At 42.3% G+C, this 16,523-nt stretch overlaps 7 protein-coding genes across 7 annotated transcripts; 2 read left to right on the top strand and 5 right to left on the bottom strand.

The window, feature by feature from the left end:
- Positions 1 to 181: 181 nt before the first annotated feature.
- On the bottom strand, positions 182 to 1,223 carry DL89DRAFT_261347 (uncharacterized protein; the record flags this gene model as incomplete). The annotated part of the gene is made up of 3 exons (XM_040885840.1): positions 182 to 185; positions 214 to 701; positions 744 to 1,223. The coding sequence occupies 3 exons, from the start codon at positions 1,221 to 1,223 to the stop codon at positions 182 to 184; spliced, it is 972 nt and encodes a 323-aa protein (XP_040739530.1).
- Positions 1,224 to 1,764: 541 nt separating this feature from the next.
- DL89DRAFT_261348 (uncharacterized protein) lies at positions 1,765 to 3,345 on the top strand (the record flags this gene model as incomplete). Its single annotated transcript, XM_040885841.1, has 1 exon — positions 1,765 to 3,345. One exon carries the CDS (start codon positions 1,765 to 1,767, stop codon positions 3,343 to 3,345), a length of 1,581 nt encoding a protein of 526 aa, XP_040739531.1.
- A 2,430-nt stretch (positions 3,346 to 5,775) lies between these two features.
- Positions 5,776 to 6,927, bottom strand: DL89DRAFT_228123 (uncharacterized protein; the record flags this gene model as incomplete). Its single annotated transcript, XM_040884869.1, has 1 exon — positions 5,776 to 6,927. One exon carries the CDS (start codon positions 6,925 to 6,927, stop codon positions 5,776 to 5,778), a length of 1,152 nt encoding a protein of 383 aa, XP_040739532.1.
- Positions 6,928 to 9,107: 2,180 nt separating this feature from the next.
- Positions 9,108 to 9,425, bottom strand: DL89DRAFT_271222 (uncharacterized protein; the record flags this gene model as incomplete). Its single annotated transcript, XM_040888890.1, has 1 exon — positions 9,108 to 9,425. A coding segment is annotated over exon 1 (166 nt), but the record flags the coding sequence as incomplete, so codon positions are not given.
- A 1,671-nt stretch (positions 9,426 to 11,096) lies between these two features.
- On the bottom strand, positions 11,097 to 11,812 carry DL89DRAFT_314169 (uncharacterized protein; the record flags this gene model as incomplete). Its single annotated transcript, XM_040891020.1, has 1 exon — positions 11,097 to 11,812. The coding sequence occupies one exon, from the start codon at positions 11,810 to 11,812 to the stop codon at positions 11,324 to 11,326; it is 489 nt and encodes a 162-aa protein (XP_040739534.1). The 3' UTR covers positions 11,097 to 11,323.
- Positions 11,813 to 12,765: 953 nt separating this feature from the next.
- DL89DRAFT_314172 (uncharacterized protein) lies at positions 12,766 to 13,492 on the bottom strand (the record flags this gene model as incomplete). The annotated part of the gene is made up of 2 exons (XM_040891021.1): positions 12,766 to 13,398; positions 13,424 to 13,492. The coding sequence occupies 2 exons, from the start codon at positions 13,490 to 13,492 to the stop codon at positions 12,811 to 12,813; spliced, it is 657 nt and encodes a 218-aa protein (XP_040739535.1). The 3' UTR covers positions 12,766 to 12,810.
- Positions 13,493 to 15,605: 2,113 nt separating this feature from the next.
- Positions 15,606 to 16,453, top strand: DL89DRAFT_130522 (uncharacterized protein). Its single transcript, XM_040883318.1, has one exon. It carries the CDS (start codon positions 15,754 to 15,756, stop codon positions 16,216 to 16,218), a length of 465 nt encoding a protein of 154 aa, XP_040739536.1. The 5' UTR covers positions 15,606 to 15,753; the 3' UTR covers positions 16,219 to 16,453.
- The last annotated feature ends 70 nt before the right edge of the window (positions 16,454 to 16,523 follow it).

Genomic DNA, 16,523 nt, shown 5'->3' on the forward strand with positions numbered 1-16,523 from the left:
AGATATATTTGTTGCTTTGATTCTCCTAACTGTTGAGAAATTGCTTTTCCAATAGAACTGTCAGCTGGTGTCCTAATAAGAGTTGGCTGTTTATCTCTCCCTTTAATATGAATATCAACATAGAAGTATGAATGTCCTCTGAAAGTATGGAGTGCATAATGTGTAACTATAAATTCATCATCTAACTGAAGAACATTGTAAGCAACTGTATACAAGGAAGGTTTCAGATCTGTATTCTCTTTGATAAATATATGTCTAGTTTCATCAAGTGTGATATTGTCTATTGCTGTTGTTAATGCATTGATGTTTTCCTCTTTTGCAGAATAATCAACCTCTGACATTTCTGATAAACATATCTTACTCTTTGCTTGCTTACTATCTATCCAACCAATATGCATTCCTTTATAGTTAACTAATCCCATCTCTTCAAAAGTGTGATACTGCTTAGTTGTAGGATAAGTTGACCAGAAGGAGTTTCTCTGACTTGGAACAATAGTTATATTCTCATCAACTCTTCTAAGAACTTTTTCTGTTTCAAGACCACTCTCAAGTGAATTATATATTTGATAAAGTGTAGGTCTATTGTTGAATGAGAGATTAGCAACAACTACCATTGGATCTTCATTCTTAGTTAGCTTCTTAATAATTCCTTGCTTCTTTGATGTGATAGAGTTAAACCAATGACAATATGCTAGAGTATGCTGTTGTCTCACATAAATACAAACAGTATAACAACTACTAACTTTATCAACAAGTGCCATCCACTGCTTTTCATAAGAAGTTGCAAATGTTCTGCATTCATTCATAAACTGAACTGTGTTAAGAAGCAAGCTGCTATTCCATTCAAATGTTTGCATCTGAGAAGAATGTACAGTTAGTTCTATCCTAGTCAAACCAGAGTTTCTACAAGCATACAATGTTTCTCCAAAGTTGTGCAAAGTCGGCATTATAAATTCAGAAAGTTTTGAACTAAGAGGATTACGAACTTCACCACTCTCAAGAAGCTGAATAAACTTGTTGTAAATTTTGTTCTTAACTTTAACATCTCCTTTCTTTGTAAACCAGCTAATACAGTTAGAGCCAGACTTGCGTAAATCATCTACAACATCTTTCTTTTCAACTCCTCTTTCTAAAAGGTATTTATAGATAATATTTCTAGATGAGATATTCATACAATCCATTGTGATGTCATAATTCTGTAGATATATTTTGTGATCAGCCATAGTAGCAAACTTCACTGTTAACAAAGAACTAGCTATTGCAATATTTGGGGTAGATACTTTGTAAATAGCAACTGGACCATATTTTTCACTGGAGATCAGTCAGAAATGGTTAGCTATTTAATAATTATTAATATTTTTATTGTTTTCTTGTTCTGATGCCAAATATGGTGCTTCTACGAAACCCCCTTCGGCATCCTGAAAAATTTCAGTTGATACACAATTAATATGCTTCTACTGAGATACAGGCTGCGTCCCGAGAAATCAACTGAAATTTTTCAGGATGCCGAAGGGGGTTTCGTAGAAGCACCATATTTGGCATCTTTGTTTATTTGTTAATCTAGTTGCTAGAATCTTTTTGGCCAGTGGTAAACATTCTGTATTTTAAAATATTTATCTACTGCTAGTAATTGATTTCTTATTTGTTAATTGGTTATTCTGTTAACAGATATTTAGTTTCTTTAAACTTTTATATTTATGAATGGCCTCCTTAAGAGTACATCTTAACTCCCTTTTGGGACTTGAGTTGAAGAATAGAGATAATATGCCTGATATATCTGATGCAAGATATACTAGTAATGGCATTGAACAGCAAGGATTTATTCAGCATTCTGATATCTTTATGGATTCATGTGTTGTTGAGATACCTGAATCATATGCTCTTATAGATCAGATTAACAATATTACTCCTTTTGATAGATTGCATAGAGTTTTTGGTGATGGATACAGATTTAAGTATATGAAGTGCATGGTAAGTGTGAGAAATGGTAAAGTCTCTGTTTACAAAGTATCTGCTCCAAATGTTGCAATAGCTGATCCTGCACTAACTGATATCTTTCTTAGGATGCATCAGGAACATGTATTTCTTCTGAACTATGATATTACAATGGATTGTCTAAACATATCTTCTAGGGCTGTAATAAAGGAATTTCTTTTTGATAATGGAATCAGTAGCAATGATATTCTTGATGATGAAGATAAAGTTGGAGCAAACTGTATTAGCTGGTTTACTGATGAAGATGAAATAAGAATTAGGAACAAGTTGTATAATAAATTTGTTCAACTTCTAGAAAGTGGTGAGGTTCGCAATCAACTTACTTCTAAGCTATCAGAGCTAGTGATGCCAACTTCTCAGCAATTTGGTGAAACACTTGTTGCTTGTAGGAATGAAGGATTAATGAGGCTTGAGCTTACTGTTCACTCTCCTGAGTTGAAAGAAGTAGAATGGAACACAAACTTAATTGCTAGTACACTAGAGTTTCTTAGTGATTGTAGGACATTTGCAACATCTTATGAAAAGCAATGGATGGCACTAGTTGATCAGATTCATAACAAACATACATTGTGTATTTACTTTCATAAAGAACATGCTCTTGCTTATTGCCATTGGTTCAATAGGACAACTAAGAAGAAACAAGGAATAGCTAAAAAGTTGAAAGAGAATGAAGATATGATGACTGTTGTTTCTAACCTCTCTTTTAATGGGCACCCAACTCTTCTTCTTACATATGCTACCAGTAGTGGTCCTCTTGAATCTGAAGTTGTTCTGAGAAGAGATATCACAAACATCACTATTGTTCCTAGTCAGAAAAATTCTTTCTGGCCTGTTGTTTCAAGAGAAAGGCAACAACACACATTTGCTGAAATGGGACTTGTTAACTATCGTGGAATGCATATTGATTGGTTAACAGCTCAGCAAGCAAGAGAGAAAGTTTGTCTCTCAACTCTCTCAAGTGTTAGTGAGGATACCGATGACCTAGGAATAGATAATCTTATTGCTGATATTAGCAACATTGAACTTGATGATCTAGAACCCACATATATAAGAGAAAATACTGATCTCAGGCCAGCTAGATATAAAGTTGCTTACAACATACTTCATATTGGAGATGAGTTCCTAGTTAGTCATTATTTCTTATATACTTTTAGAGGGTTGCTATTCTATTATCTAGATATCTATATGATTCACAATGAAGTAGTTAGCAGTACTCACACTCATATCAAAATACAAGCAAGTAGTCCATTTGGAGAATATATTGCTTCTATTATTGGTGAACCAAGTCAAGAAGTGGTACTTAAAGTAACTAGAATTCATAATCGTATTATCCATACTGAGAGGATCTAGTTTTAAAATGGGCAGTTAGCAACCATTACCTCCATATCTGCACAACTATAGTTGCATACATCAAACACATGCTTAATACTAACACCCCTATCTTCTGAAACATTCTTAATCCATGCTCTGATATATACTGTTAATTTTCTGCTCATATTGAAATTTTTGCTAAGTAGTTGGACTAGCTTTTCTCTCTCTTCCTCATCTAGCTCAGCAAGTCGAGTGTTGAAGAATTTGTAGAATGGGCCCATTGCAATAAATGACAACTTTTAAATTTATGAGTGCCTCACAATGATGAATCATCAATTACAAGAACTCAGAGAAAAGGAGTATCACAAACTGTACACAAACAAATGGAAGTTTCTGAATGATGACTGGGTAATTCTAAAACATACAAAATATCACAGAAGTGAAGTTCGTGAAGTAAGAGAAATTAAACTTATCAAGGACACACTTCTTAAACATCTAGGGATGATTCCTATTTTCTTCTTTCTGAATGTTTTATTTGGTTGCACTCATTATCCATGTCCTTACAGAAGTGTAGAGAAAGGACTGCTCATCATATACCAACTTGTAGAAGGATTATCTATCAATGAAATGGAAAGATTTATTCCTAGGAGTAGCTATCAAGCTATTCATAATATGTTCTATATTTCTGAAATGAAAGATTTGAATAAGAAGCTAACATACTATCTGCAAACAATGTTTTCAACTCCAGAACTACGAGTCTTTGCAGCAAAGATACAGAATCCTCAAGGGTTTAAACATGTTACACTAATGTTAGATGGCCATGACTCAAGAGCACTACACAATGGAGCATACAAACCAGATCTCTATTCATTCAAATTGAAAAAATCAGGATATCGCACACAACTATGCATTGATGTGAATGGAATGGTTCTACTTGTTTCACCAACTGAAGACTGTAGAGATCACCCAGACTCAAGAATGATTAAGAACATGGGGTTGCTGAAGAATATATCACCTATTGATTGTATTGTGCTTGATGGTGGTTATCCACAAAGTATTTTGGAAGAGATGACTGAGGAAGAAGAGCAGGATACTTTTGGACTGCACAACTTTTGTTTACCAGTAAGAAAGCAGAGAGGAACAAGCTTATCAGAAACAGAAGCTGAATATAATTCCCATCTTGGATCATTCCGTTCAATGGTAGAAAATACATTTGGAGAACTAGGCAATACATTCAAAAGGCTGTCAAACAGGGAGATTGTTAGAGTAAAGAATAGGAATGTTTACAATGTGCAAATGAAGTTATGCTGCTTACTCTATAATATGAAGAAGATACTAGCAAACAGTGATGTACATATTGATCATCATCACTCACTCTGGGTTATGAGCAACTTTGATTACCCTGATACACATGATAAGTCAACACAAGTGGAACCAATACATACTTTGCCCCAAAAAGCAGAGTTAGAAGCATCTATTGTTGAAATTCAAAATCGATTCCTTCAATCTAAAATTGATGATACATATGATTGCTTGGTGCATATTGATTAATTACAGATGGAGTACTAATGACTTGATGACTTGAATTTGATGTTTTAAAATAGCACAGCTTGATTCTTTCTAAAATTGATGACACATATGATTGCTTGGTGCATATCTATTAATTACAGATGGGATTCTAACAACTTGATGAATTTATTATGATTTTTTAAAATGGTATAGTTTAATACTTTCTAAAATTGATGAGTTATATGATTGCTTGGTATTAGATAAATAGTTATAAATAGGATGATAACGACTTGATGACTTGAACATGATGTTTTAAAATAGCAGCTTTTGAATAAATCTAATTCTATAAGGAGATCAGTCAGAAATGGTTAGCTATTTAATAATTATTAATATTTTTATTGTTTTCTTGTTCTGATGCCAAATATGGTGCTTCTACGAAACCCCCTTCGGCATCCTGAAAAATTTCAGTTGATACACAATTAATATGCTTCTACTGAGATACAGGCTGCGTCCCGAGAAATCAACTGAAATTTTTCAGGATGCCGAAGGGGGTTTCGTAGAAGCACCATATTTGGCATCTTTGTTTATTTGTTAATCTAGTTGCTAGAATCTTTTTGGCCAGTGGTAAACATTCTGTATTTTGTCATCCTGAACGAACGTCTCGTGACGTTCTGGAAACATTAGTCGAACAGCAGTGACTGCTGGTTGGGAACCTTTCTGTATTAAAGACCGAAATTAAGATAGAAATTTAAAATGAAATTTTAGATGAAATCATAAATGAAACGTGGAGGGTGAGCTTCTGAGTATCATCCGACACGTATAAAAAAGGGAGCTAGTACCTCTATGGATGAGCTCCTTACCGGAAAATTTTTCGGAAGAGAGGGAGAGGAGGGAGGGCAGCAGTCACTGCTGTTCGACTAATGTTTCCAGAACGTCACGAGACGTTCGTTCAGGATGACATTAGTCATCACAGCAGTGACTGCTGGTATGTGGAGAAGGTGCTCGCAGAGCAAGTGTCGTCAGGTTGGTCTGTGAGCGGCGGTTAATGCGGTAGTGGGTATCAAAGACCCCTGCCGCAGACCAAAAACCTTGTGTCAGTACTTCGTCAAGAGAGGCTCCATGTTTAGAGGCAGCGTCTGAGCCAAGGGACCTCCCTGAGATTCGGCGAGAGGAAGTGATAAGGGACATAATGGCCTGTATATGTTTGGAGATGCGTTGAGTGCCAATACCATGGAAGGGGCGTCGTTGATCACGGATAAGTGGTGTGAATTTGAGATGAGGGGCCGTCGGGTGAGTTGCTGGGGCTGCTGGATATATATCGAGTATATTGGCTTTGTAAGCCGTTAAGCAGTCCACAGGGCAAATGAGAGGGTCTGGATGCCTATGGATGTGGACTGGCCGTTCGATTCGGCGACCTCTGCGTAGTTCCTTAGGAGCAACAATTATTAGGTAAGCGTGATCTGCGTGTATGGCTAATCGGGAAGCATCAATTCTGGCAATGTCTGATGGGCGCATAAAGCCAGTGACAGCGAGGAGCCAGCACAATTTGCGTGTAAGGTCTGGTATAGAGAGAGTTGCAGATGGGCCAAGTGAGCGGAAACTAGTAAGGATAGGGGAGATATCTGGTGCAGATTTGTCGAATGAGAGTAGTGCAGAGCGATCAATAGCAGTGAAGAATGCTGAGAATGCCCCAGAGTGGGTGAGTCGTGAGGGGTCATCTTGCATATCAAGAAGTGCGGATCTGTAGTTAAGGATAGTGCTCGGCTCCCAGTGTAGGTGGACCCGTCCTTCTGCAAGGAAATTAACGATGTCGGCTGCTGCTGCTTTTGTAGCCTGAATGGATCGTTCCTCACACCAGGTACTGAACCGGTCCTGGATAGAAGAATAGGCTCGGGTTCGGGCTGTTTGTGCTGCTGGGTGGAGTGCAATTGAGATAGCATCACTGCTTAGTCCAGCTTCTGCTAGTTGCTGGCGCTGACGCAGCAGGCGATGAGGGACCACTGGGGGTTGCGGCCTAGTGGATGTTGTTGTGTTGTGCTGGTTGGGCAAATGTGGTCGGGGGGAATGTGCAGTAGTTGGCCCTGTTGGAGCTGTAGAAGTATCGGGAACCATGGAGCGGATGGCCAATAGGGGACAAGAAGAACAACGTTGTGTAGGTGTTCGCGTTGAATCTTCTGTAGGATGGCTAGGATCATATGCCATGGTGGGATGCAGAGGAGATGCTGGCCGTGTGGCCACTGGTGATATAGCGGTTGGGTGATTTGTAGCTGTGGGAGGTCGAGCTGTGGTGCATACGGAATTTGCACTGCTGGCGCCCATTGCTGGCAGATCCTGTGGAATGTGTGTGGGTGTAGGTACCACGTAGTCTTGCTGCTCTGTGCGCGGGATGGTGCATCGGCTGGGTTCATTGCTGATGGGATATGCACAACCTGTAGTGATGTTGCTGACTGGAGGCATCGGTGCCAGATTGACTCTGCTAGGTGTGAAAGCTGAGGGGAGAATGTGCCACCTTGGTTGTTCATATAGGCACGGGCTGTACTGTTGTCGCAGTGTACTAGGATATGCTTCCCTTGGCATTCCTGTAGTGTTGCTGCATAGCTGAGGACCTGCAATTCCTTGTAGTTGATGTGTCGCAACCTGTCGTGCTGTTGCCATTTTCCTTGGATAGTGCGTTCTGGTGTAACGATGCCCCAGCCATCTGAAGAGGCGTCTGTGAAAATCTCCATAGATGGGCGTGGAGGCAGAAAACACTGGCCGTTCCAGAGGAGTAGGCGTTGCTGCCACCATTGCAGTTCGTGGAGGGCATCTGGTGGTAGGGGAATAGTTGTATCCCAGGAGTGGTGGCCTAGGGCTGCATTCTTGGTGCGAAGGAGTGCCCGAGTGAAGAGTCGTGAGGGTAGAATAGCGGGCATAGTTGCGCAGGCTTTGCCGATAAATGACGCTAGCTGGCGAGGTGTGGCATGTCCTATATTGATGAGCTTCTGTGCACTGCGGCGCAGGTCGCGGCGTTTGGCTGAGGGTAGATGTATAGACATTGTCCGTGAGCGGATCATAAAGCCCAGGTGCTCGATTACTTGTCGTGGGTGCATTGTGGATTTGTCTGGGTTGATAAGGAATCCCAAGTCTTGCAATGTGCGGAGAACTCTGTCGGTGTGTTGCTGGGCCTGCTGTTTGGTTTTGGCCATGATCAGGAGGTCGTCCATATATGCTGTTACTCGAATTCCCTTGCTGCGCAGATGGCGTAGTGCGGCGGCCATGACCTTGGTGAAAATAAGCGGTGAAAGAGATAGACCAAAAGGAAGGCATTGAAACTCGTAGTGAGTGCCTTCCCAGGCAAAGCGTAGTAAATGGCGGGAGTCTGCAGCCACGGGCACATGCAGAAAGGCATCGGAGAGGTCGATACTTGTCATCCAATCCTTCCGTTGCATCATGCCAAATATCGTCTTGATGCCCTCCATCTTGAAGTGACGGGGAGTAATATGATTGTTGAGGAGTCTCAAATCGAGGACTGGGCGGCGCTTGCCATTCTTTTTGGCGACGGTGAAGAGAGGGGAGTAGAAACCAGGTGTTGATGGGTCGACTTTGCAAATGGCAGTCTTGTCTAATAGAGAGGCGACTTCGGTGGTGATCAGTGCTCTGTCGCTGTCTGAATATATACGCGGTGGGGGGCAGTTGGGTTGGATAGGCTTGGAGAGGGGGATATGGAAACCAGAATATAGAATAGATCGAATAAAAGCTGGCGGCGATATTCTTTGCCAGGAGCTGGTAAAATGTCGGAGGCGTCCACCAATATTTAGTGTTGGGTTGGATGGCGTGGGGCTCTTTGGTTGCGCTGTTGGCCGTTGGTATTGCTGGTACTGTGATTGCTCCAGTTGCGCTGAGGTTCTGCTGGTTGTCGGCTGTGTATAGGAGGGGGTGGGGTACCCACGTTTCCCTGGTTCTGGAAGCGGGTTTTGTGTCTGCGGGTTGCCATAGGGCGTGCCAGTTTTCGAGCCACTTCTTTCTGGTGGAGAATATCCTCGATGACATCTGCCATGCCCTTAGCTGGGTCAATGTTGCGTGGTGGGGGCAAACCATGAGCCACATATATGCGCCTAATGCGCTGGGCTGTGACAAATGATGCTGCATCTGCCGCCAACAAATAGAGGTTGTTGGCAAGGCGTGCGAAGTCACTGAGGGGAAAACCATCTGGTCGATGTGAGGCACGTAGTAGGGCATCATCCAGGATACGAAAGATCCCTGAGATACGAAACTGGATTTCTGTAAGGGCTTTATCTGTGGCCTGGTCACGTATAGCTGGCCAGTGGATGCGAAATTCTGGAGTTTCGAAGGAGCGGTCTCGGTTTCTTGCTGTGGCAGCTAGCAGGTGACGGCGATCTTGGTCTTCTAGTAACGATGCGTAGACAGGGAGGGTAGCTGCAGGGACTGAAGATAGCGTGTCTTCGTCAAAGGAGAAATCAGAGCTAAGCGGTGATAGTGTAGCGCCAGGAGTTACGCCCATAGCGGCTAGGGCGTGTTCAAGTTGTTGAATGCGGATTTGGATGTCAGACATTGTGAAAGTTAATTAGAGATAATAGGGTGGCCTTTAATGAAAATTTGGCGATTTTTGCCGAAAAATTGAAAGGTAAGGAGCTCATCCATAGAGGTACTAGCTCCCTTTTTTATACGTGTCGGATGATACTCAGAAGCTCACCCTCCACGTTTCATTTATGATTTCATCTAAAATTTCATTTTAAATTTCTATCTTAATTTCGGTCTTTAATACAGAAAGGTTCCCAACCAGCAGTCACTGCTGTGATGACTAATAAAATATTTATCTACTGCTAGTAATTGATTTCTTATTTGTTAATTGGTTATTCTGTTAACAGATATTTAGTTTCTTTAAACTTTTATATTTATGAATGGCCTCCACTAATCTTGCTTCTAACATACTTATAACCAAAACCTTCTCCAAATACTTTATGCAATCTAACACTAGCTGACTTCTGCTTCACCTTTATATCTGATTCACTGCATTTCTCAACAACAACCTCAACAATAAATGAGTCAACAAATATTTCAGAAGAATGCTCAAATCCAAGTTGCTCTATACCTCTAGCAGTATACCTAGCATCAGCAACATCAGGCATATTTCTTCTTTCTGATAACACTCTTGATAGTAATGCTCTTAGTTCACTCTGGAAGGGGGTCATTCCTGGACTTGTAAATTTTAGTTATTTGCAATTTTGTTAGATAGATATTTGAATAATCATTTTCAGAACTATTTTTTGCTACTAATTATTTTTTCTATAGTTATTATTTGTTATTGTGTCCAGAATGCTTTTGTGTGTATAATTGATTTTAAAAATACAAATATTTTTTTTGCCATTTCACCCAAACCACCATCGGCATCTTGGAAAAGTTTCAGTGAACATAATTTCAACCAGAAAGAAAAACTTTGCATATTTGGGGTTAATTTTCATTGGGCAATAAAAGTCAATATCTCAATAGATGTGGCTAAGCAACCACAAGGAAATTATGTTCACTGAAACTTTTCCAAGATGCCGATGGCGGTTTGGGTGAAATTTTTATTTCACTGAAATTGCTAATAGTTCCAGCATGCATAAATAGTTAATGGGCAGATAAGTATCTCTGTATAACCCCCCTAGTGAAAAATTATATTTACTGAAACTTTTCTAAGAAACTAATAGTAGTTTGGGTGAAATTATTATTTTACTATAATTACCAATAGTTTCAATACATATAAATAAGTATTATACAGATAAGTATCTCTGATTGACCTCCTCTGTAAATACCCAAATGAGTGAATCTAGGGTATTTATGCCAATTGATTCTATATCATAGGAGAACTAGCTAATGATCTGGCCAAATGCTATTGAATTAAAGAAATACAGTATGGCATAGACAACTAACCTGATTAGCTGTATATGCACATTTCTAGGAGCTTTGATCAGTCAAGAATATATATAAGTAAGCTTGATAAAAAGTATATTATCTTTAATAATACCAATTGCCAGGTAAATACTAATCCAAAATAATACTGTATGCTGGCCAACTATGTTAGTATTTGCTGTTGGTGATACAATATCAACTGAATCATATAGAACTATATGTGGAATTGCTGCATTATATGCTGCTACCAGATGTAGATCCAGTAGTCTTAAACAATTGCAACTAGTTTGGTCAGGGAGTTTATTAAAAGTGCAGAAAACTAGTACCAGTAACCGCTGCATACTGAGAGGAATATATACCAAATATCCATTTTGACCTGCCCAGTCTCACACTCCTCGTCCGCAACCAAAGTTCCTTCAAGGTTTACCGGATTGATACCTGTACCCAAATCCCCGTCAGCGGCCAGTTTGGTGCAGTCTCTTGCTGTTGTACTCATCTTCCAATATTGGATCATTGATAGCCTTGGCCTGCTCGGCATTGCCATCATCTTCGATGCCATCAACTTCCTTGCCCTTTAATCCATCGTCAGAACTTGGTGTCTTCCTTAGTGTTGAGCTCAGCAAGTGTGGCAGCGAATCAGCCCAAGGCTTGTAGTTCCTGTGGATTGCCCTTGAGCGCAACCTTGCCCTTGCGCATCACCACGATGTACTACGCATATAGGAAGACACATCGATATATGACAAGTGATGAGGACACAAGTGCAGTCCTGCATCAGCGATGACTTGTTCAGCAGGCATTCCATCAGGATGTGCTTGGTAGTGTGCGCATCGACAGTTGACAGACAGTCATCAATAAGTAGGATCTTGCAGTCCAAGTACACAGCATACGCCAATGCAACATGCTGCTTCTGGCCACCTGACAGCATCACACCATGCTTGCCAATCTCGGTCTGGTTGCCAGCAGTCAGGATCCGCAGATCAGGCTTTAGTGTACAGATATGCAGCACCCCCTCATAGCGCTGCTGATCATACGGCTTCGCCAAATAGGATGTTCTCGCGGATAGTGGCATTGCGCAGCCATGCCTCCTATGCAACATAGCCAACATTGCGAATTCCTGTCTGTTCATATGACAGCACAATAACGTCTTGATAGCCCTGGTTCGAAGCGATGCTCTGGTCAGCATTGACAGTTGGCAGCTGAATAGACCCACTGATCAATGTCATCTCACCAATGAGCGCTGACAGCAATGATGACTTGCCACTGCCTGTCAGACCAGCAATGACCGATAACCCATTAGTAGGGAAGTGAATATCGATGTCCTTGAGCCTGAATGCAATCTTATCTGGCTGTTCCTACTGGCTGTCCAATGAAGCATCTGAACAGGTCAAAGCATCCGATATCAGTGGTGTGTTCTCATTGACCTTCGCCATATACCTAGTAGCATCGGCTGAGTTAGTCAAGTTGATTCTTCCCATGTGTCCCAAACTAGACTGGGCTTGACAAATCCTAGCACATCACCACTGCCATCTACTTGACAGATCTGCTCTTCGAGGTCCTGGGCCTGAGGCATCGCAAGGTATGAATCGATACGTTTCAGCGACACATAGCCCGAAATGACCCAGCTCAAAAAGTCGAGGAAATGCTCTAGTGAAATTCGCAGAAGCTGGAATACCGAGATCGTTGTAAATACAATCTCGGCATTGATTTGATGTCCGAATATACTAGTGTATGATGCAAGTGTCAGTACCATGACGATCATCAGCGACAGAGACGTGATGATGGATGCATAGGCCCAGCCGAGTAGCCATCTCCACATTGAACCCAGCTGCTTTTTGTGGTGCGCTTCGATCTTTTTGAGGAACTGGGACTCTCAGCCATAGAGTTTGGCAGCCTTGATTCCTTGCAGAAGCTCTGTAATCGCTTCCACATGCTCGTAGCTCAGCTCCGAAGTTTTCTCCTCAAGATCGGACAAATAGTAGAATAGTTTCCTTGTCAGTGGGTAGTACAGGAATCATGACCGAGAATCCGATGAGCGATGACTATCCCAGCAGCTTGAACATGTAAATGACACCAATGACTGCTGACAGAGGCAGCATGTACAGGTCATCCAGGTAGGCGACGATCTTGGTGACACGGTTGAGATCTGTGGTGAGCAGATTCATTATTTTGCCATTTGTCGCTTCCTGCGCCGACTCTAACCCATTCGTCGCTGCTATCCTCATTGTCATCGCCCGTGACGCCCTCAAGTGATCCCTTTGCATGACGGTTCAAGGTCTTGGTAGACAGCTCGCTAACAAAGAGACCCTTCATGTGGAAATCTATATGATGGCTAACCCACATCGCTTGGTCAATAAGCTGCATATTTAGGAGTGTGAAGACGAACAGCCCGAATGCATCCAGATATACACTACAGATAGATTTTGCTGGAGTACCACCTACGGTAGTATTGCCAATAATCTCGATCAACTGCAGAATGCGCTGCAAGAAGAACAGACCAGAGTAGTTTAATACTGCAACAGCTACAGAAAGCAATAGCTGAGTGAGGAGCTGAGGGGCAGATGTTAACATTAGCGACAATAGCAGAGGCCGACCTGGTTTGCGGTGCTTTGCATAGCAGCTCCAGTTTGGAAGTGCCATGTCACTCGTATCCAGTTTGTAAAGATCCGCATAGTCGAGCTGACGACGAGAGCCCTTGTAGAATATGTCGCTGACCCACGAGAATGTGAATGTATCGAAGCCACGAACCACTGTACTCGGGTGTATCAACCAAGGGAAGGAGAGCCATTCTTTCCACGTGTTTGTGCCAATGGTGTTTCGACAAAGTCTCTGTCCGACTCAGCATCCACATATTCCTCGGTCTCATCGGTGCAGGGTTGGTGTGGGCAGAGGAAAATTGCACGGTGCTGCGCGGCTCCATGGAGGAAAAACAAGACAGCGCTAGTGACTGTAATCAAGAGCAAGTAGCGCGAACGCTGCGAGGCACCAAACCAGAACAGGAGCATCCCTGTTCTTGGGTGTGAAGAATGAGAAGTAGACCTCAAGCAAGTCGAGGGCAAATAGAATACCAATAGCCTCTCAGACGTTGTTTTGGCAGAACACTGCCATCCAAGTGAGAGTCCGGCCAAAAGAATCGACAGCAGGGTACTGGCCACACCGATCGTGGCATCGGTTGTCGACCAGACGGGTGTTGCCTGGTGGGCGGCGAACTGGCTTTGAATCAGCTAGCCATAGTTGACCTGTCCGGACAATAGTATGACAATAGCTATAACTGATCCGGCTGCTATACCTGACAGAACAATCAAAAGGAGCTAAGATTCCAAACTGGAAGCAGTCGCTGCTGCAAAGACCAGGACCAGGTTTTGTCATTGCACTGTCTATCGTGATCGTGTGTAGCAGTTGATGCAAGGGATGCGAGCTGTGTTAGAATCTCATGATCCGATTACTGTGAACTACATAGTTTTTGATCCTATTGTTCTTTTTTCTTTTTTTTCTTCCTCTTTTTGGCTGTGCCACCTGAGCAATGGTATAAAACCTTTTCGTTCGCCTCTCCCTTCCTACTTCTCTTTAGCTTTATTCATCAATGTATATTCCTTGGCTCAGTCACTTTCTATTCCTGATATGCTCACAACACTTACACATTTCTGGATTAAGAAAGTAGTCAGTCATGAATTCAAATCACCGGTGGTGGATCCTATGATTTACGGCCAACTTCCACCGTGGATGCCGATTTCCTATCAGTGGGCAGAGCAGGCATATAGCAGTGATGACGAGCCGAGCTGAGCCATGACAGAAATGAATGTATGCATGTACTTCGGCATATAAACAACTCTCATATATACAAATGGTTGAAGGGTATAGTGACCACGCTGAACAACGCACTATTTCAGGTAATTTATTGGCTAATTGTTATAATTTTGACTCTATCCCATGGCTGATTCTCACCAGTATACTTGCTCACACACTGGTGATATTTCCAGTATAAATACTATGGGCAAGACACTAGTAAATGTCTTCTTCAACTCTTCCTTGCCAATTCATGTTACCTAGCCACTTTACTATGGACAACTTTGTAAACAGCGATCGAATCAAAGAGGTATATCTGCAGTCGGTTAGATATGCTGGTCTCAGAAATAGCCTTACGGTTTCTTTTCTTTTATGCCAACGCCACTGGGGCCGGGGATTTTATGCCAGGCAACACGCTCAAGGAAGGGTTCTATCGGACTCTTACCCTCTGTCCTTGGTTTCGCTGGTGATATTCAAACAGACATCTGGCAGGCGGAATGGAGGTCATCGTTGACAAGGGCAATCTGAACATGCCTGATTACCGTGAGTCACTGATCATTGGTGCATTTCAGCAAGATTCAGTCATCTGGGTTCAGTCCTGCGACCTGGCCCGATGACGTAGTTCCTGTTGGACTGGTTCCATGTCCCGACAAGGCTACTGGAAGGATCAAATTGCTGCATGTTCACGTTGTGCGGCTAAAGGACAACAGCGGGATGGCAATTTCAGTCAATTTCAACCATGGTGTTGCAGATGCTAACACCGTTTTGACATTCGTCAACCGCTGGGCGGATGAGACGCGTGCACTAGTAATCAGGCGTACCCGTGGCAGAAGTGACCTATTGCTTTGGTGCCGATGTCATCAAGCAACACCTGCCGAGCGAGCGTGCACCCCTCAGCGAAGTGTCCAGCAAAGTGCTTTCTGTAAAATCCCGTGTGGCAGATTTCATAATGTGGCTGTCGCCTAACAAGCGCAGAAGGCTGATGAGCTTTTTGATCAACTCTGCTTCACCGCGTGGCCATCTATTCCGGATTTCACGTGCCAAGATTGACGGGCTTCGCAGTCAAGTACTCGAGCATCTTGCCACATGGGACACGCTTGTCCACTAATGACATCATTTCTGCCTGTTGCACACAGGGTCCACGAACAAGGCTGTGATAAGGAAGCATCGAGGATGGCTGACAAAAACTCACTGATCGAAAGAATGGAGCTGCAGGCGAACATTGTACTGTAGTTGTCGTCAACTATCGCCATCCATCTTGGAATGGCAGAGTTGAACTACATGGGCAACCCAGTATTGGCCGAATATTTTCTCACTCCAATGCACCAGGCACATCAGCCGATTACTCCCGAAGACTATTGCCATAGTTTGCTAGTCAGATTCGGTCACGGATATCGGCCCGTAACTAGTCCGCGTATTGGACAAACTGTTGACACTCTTGATTCTGGGGAGACGAGTACTGGTAATTTCCTTGCCATTGCCATGAACTACAAGGTTTTTACTGATGCTTCTAATATTGCTTCTCTCAAGATGTACATTGCGGATTTTGGCAGTGGTGTTCAAGCATTTTCAACAGTACATCCTGAGCTCAACATGGGGTCGTTTATGATTCTTCCACCGCCTCCCCCAAGCAAGGACATTCTTATCAATTACTTTGATGCGTCTTCGGTTATGGACAGTGTGATGAAGAACGAATTCTGGAGCGAGTTTAGTGAGCTGATTTACTAATAGATACGTACCTTCCCTGTTTTCCAATGATGTGTGACAAGAAGTGAGTGACTATATCATGGTAGATTAGTTTTTTGTAAGCAGAGGATCCACAAAATACAATATATTTTGGATGGAGGTAGATGCTGAATAGAATGTGCTTGCAGCATGCAGCTACGCTGCATCCACTTTAATGATAGGTTAAACTTCAGATCCATGGAGAACAGGTTTCATAAATGTACGGGGTTGCGAAATGGAGCAAAAATTCCTACCCTGCCAGCAGCTCTTCTACTTTTGAAGTGATTATACTGTTCGAATCTCTATCC

This window comes from Linderina pennispora, assembly GCF_002104995.1.
Source record: "Linderina pennispora strain ATCC 12442 chromosome Unknown DL89scaffold_40, whole genome shotgun sequence".
Taxonomy (NCBI): Eukaryota; Fungi; Kickxellomycota; class Kickxellomycetes; order Kickxellales; family Kickxellaceae; genus Linderina; species Linderina pennispora.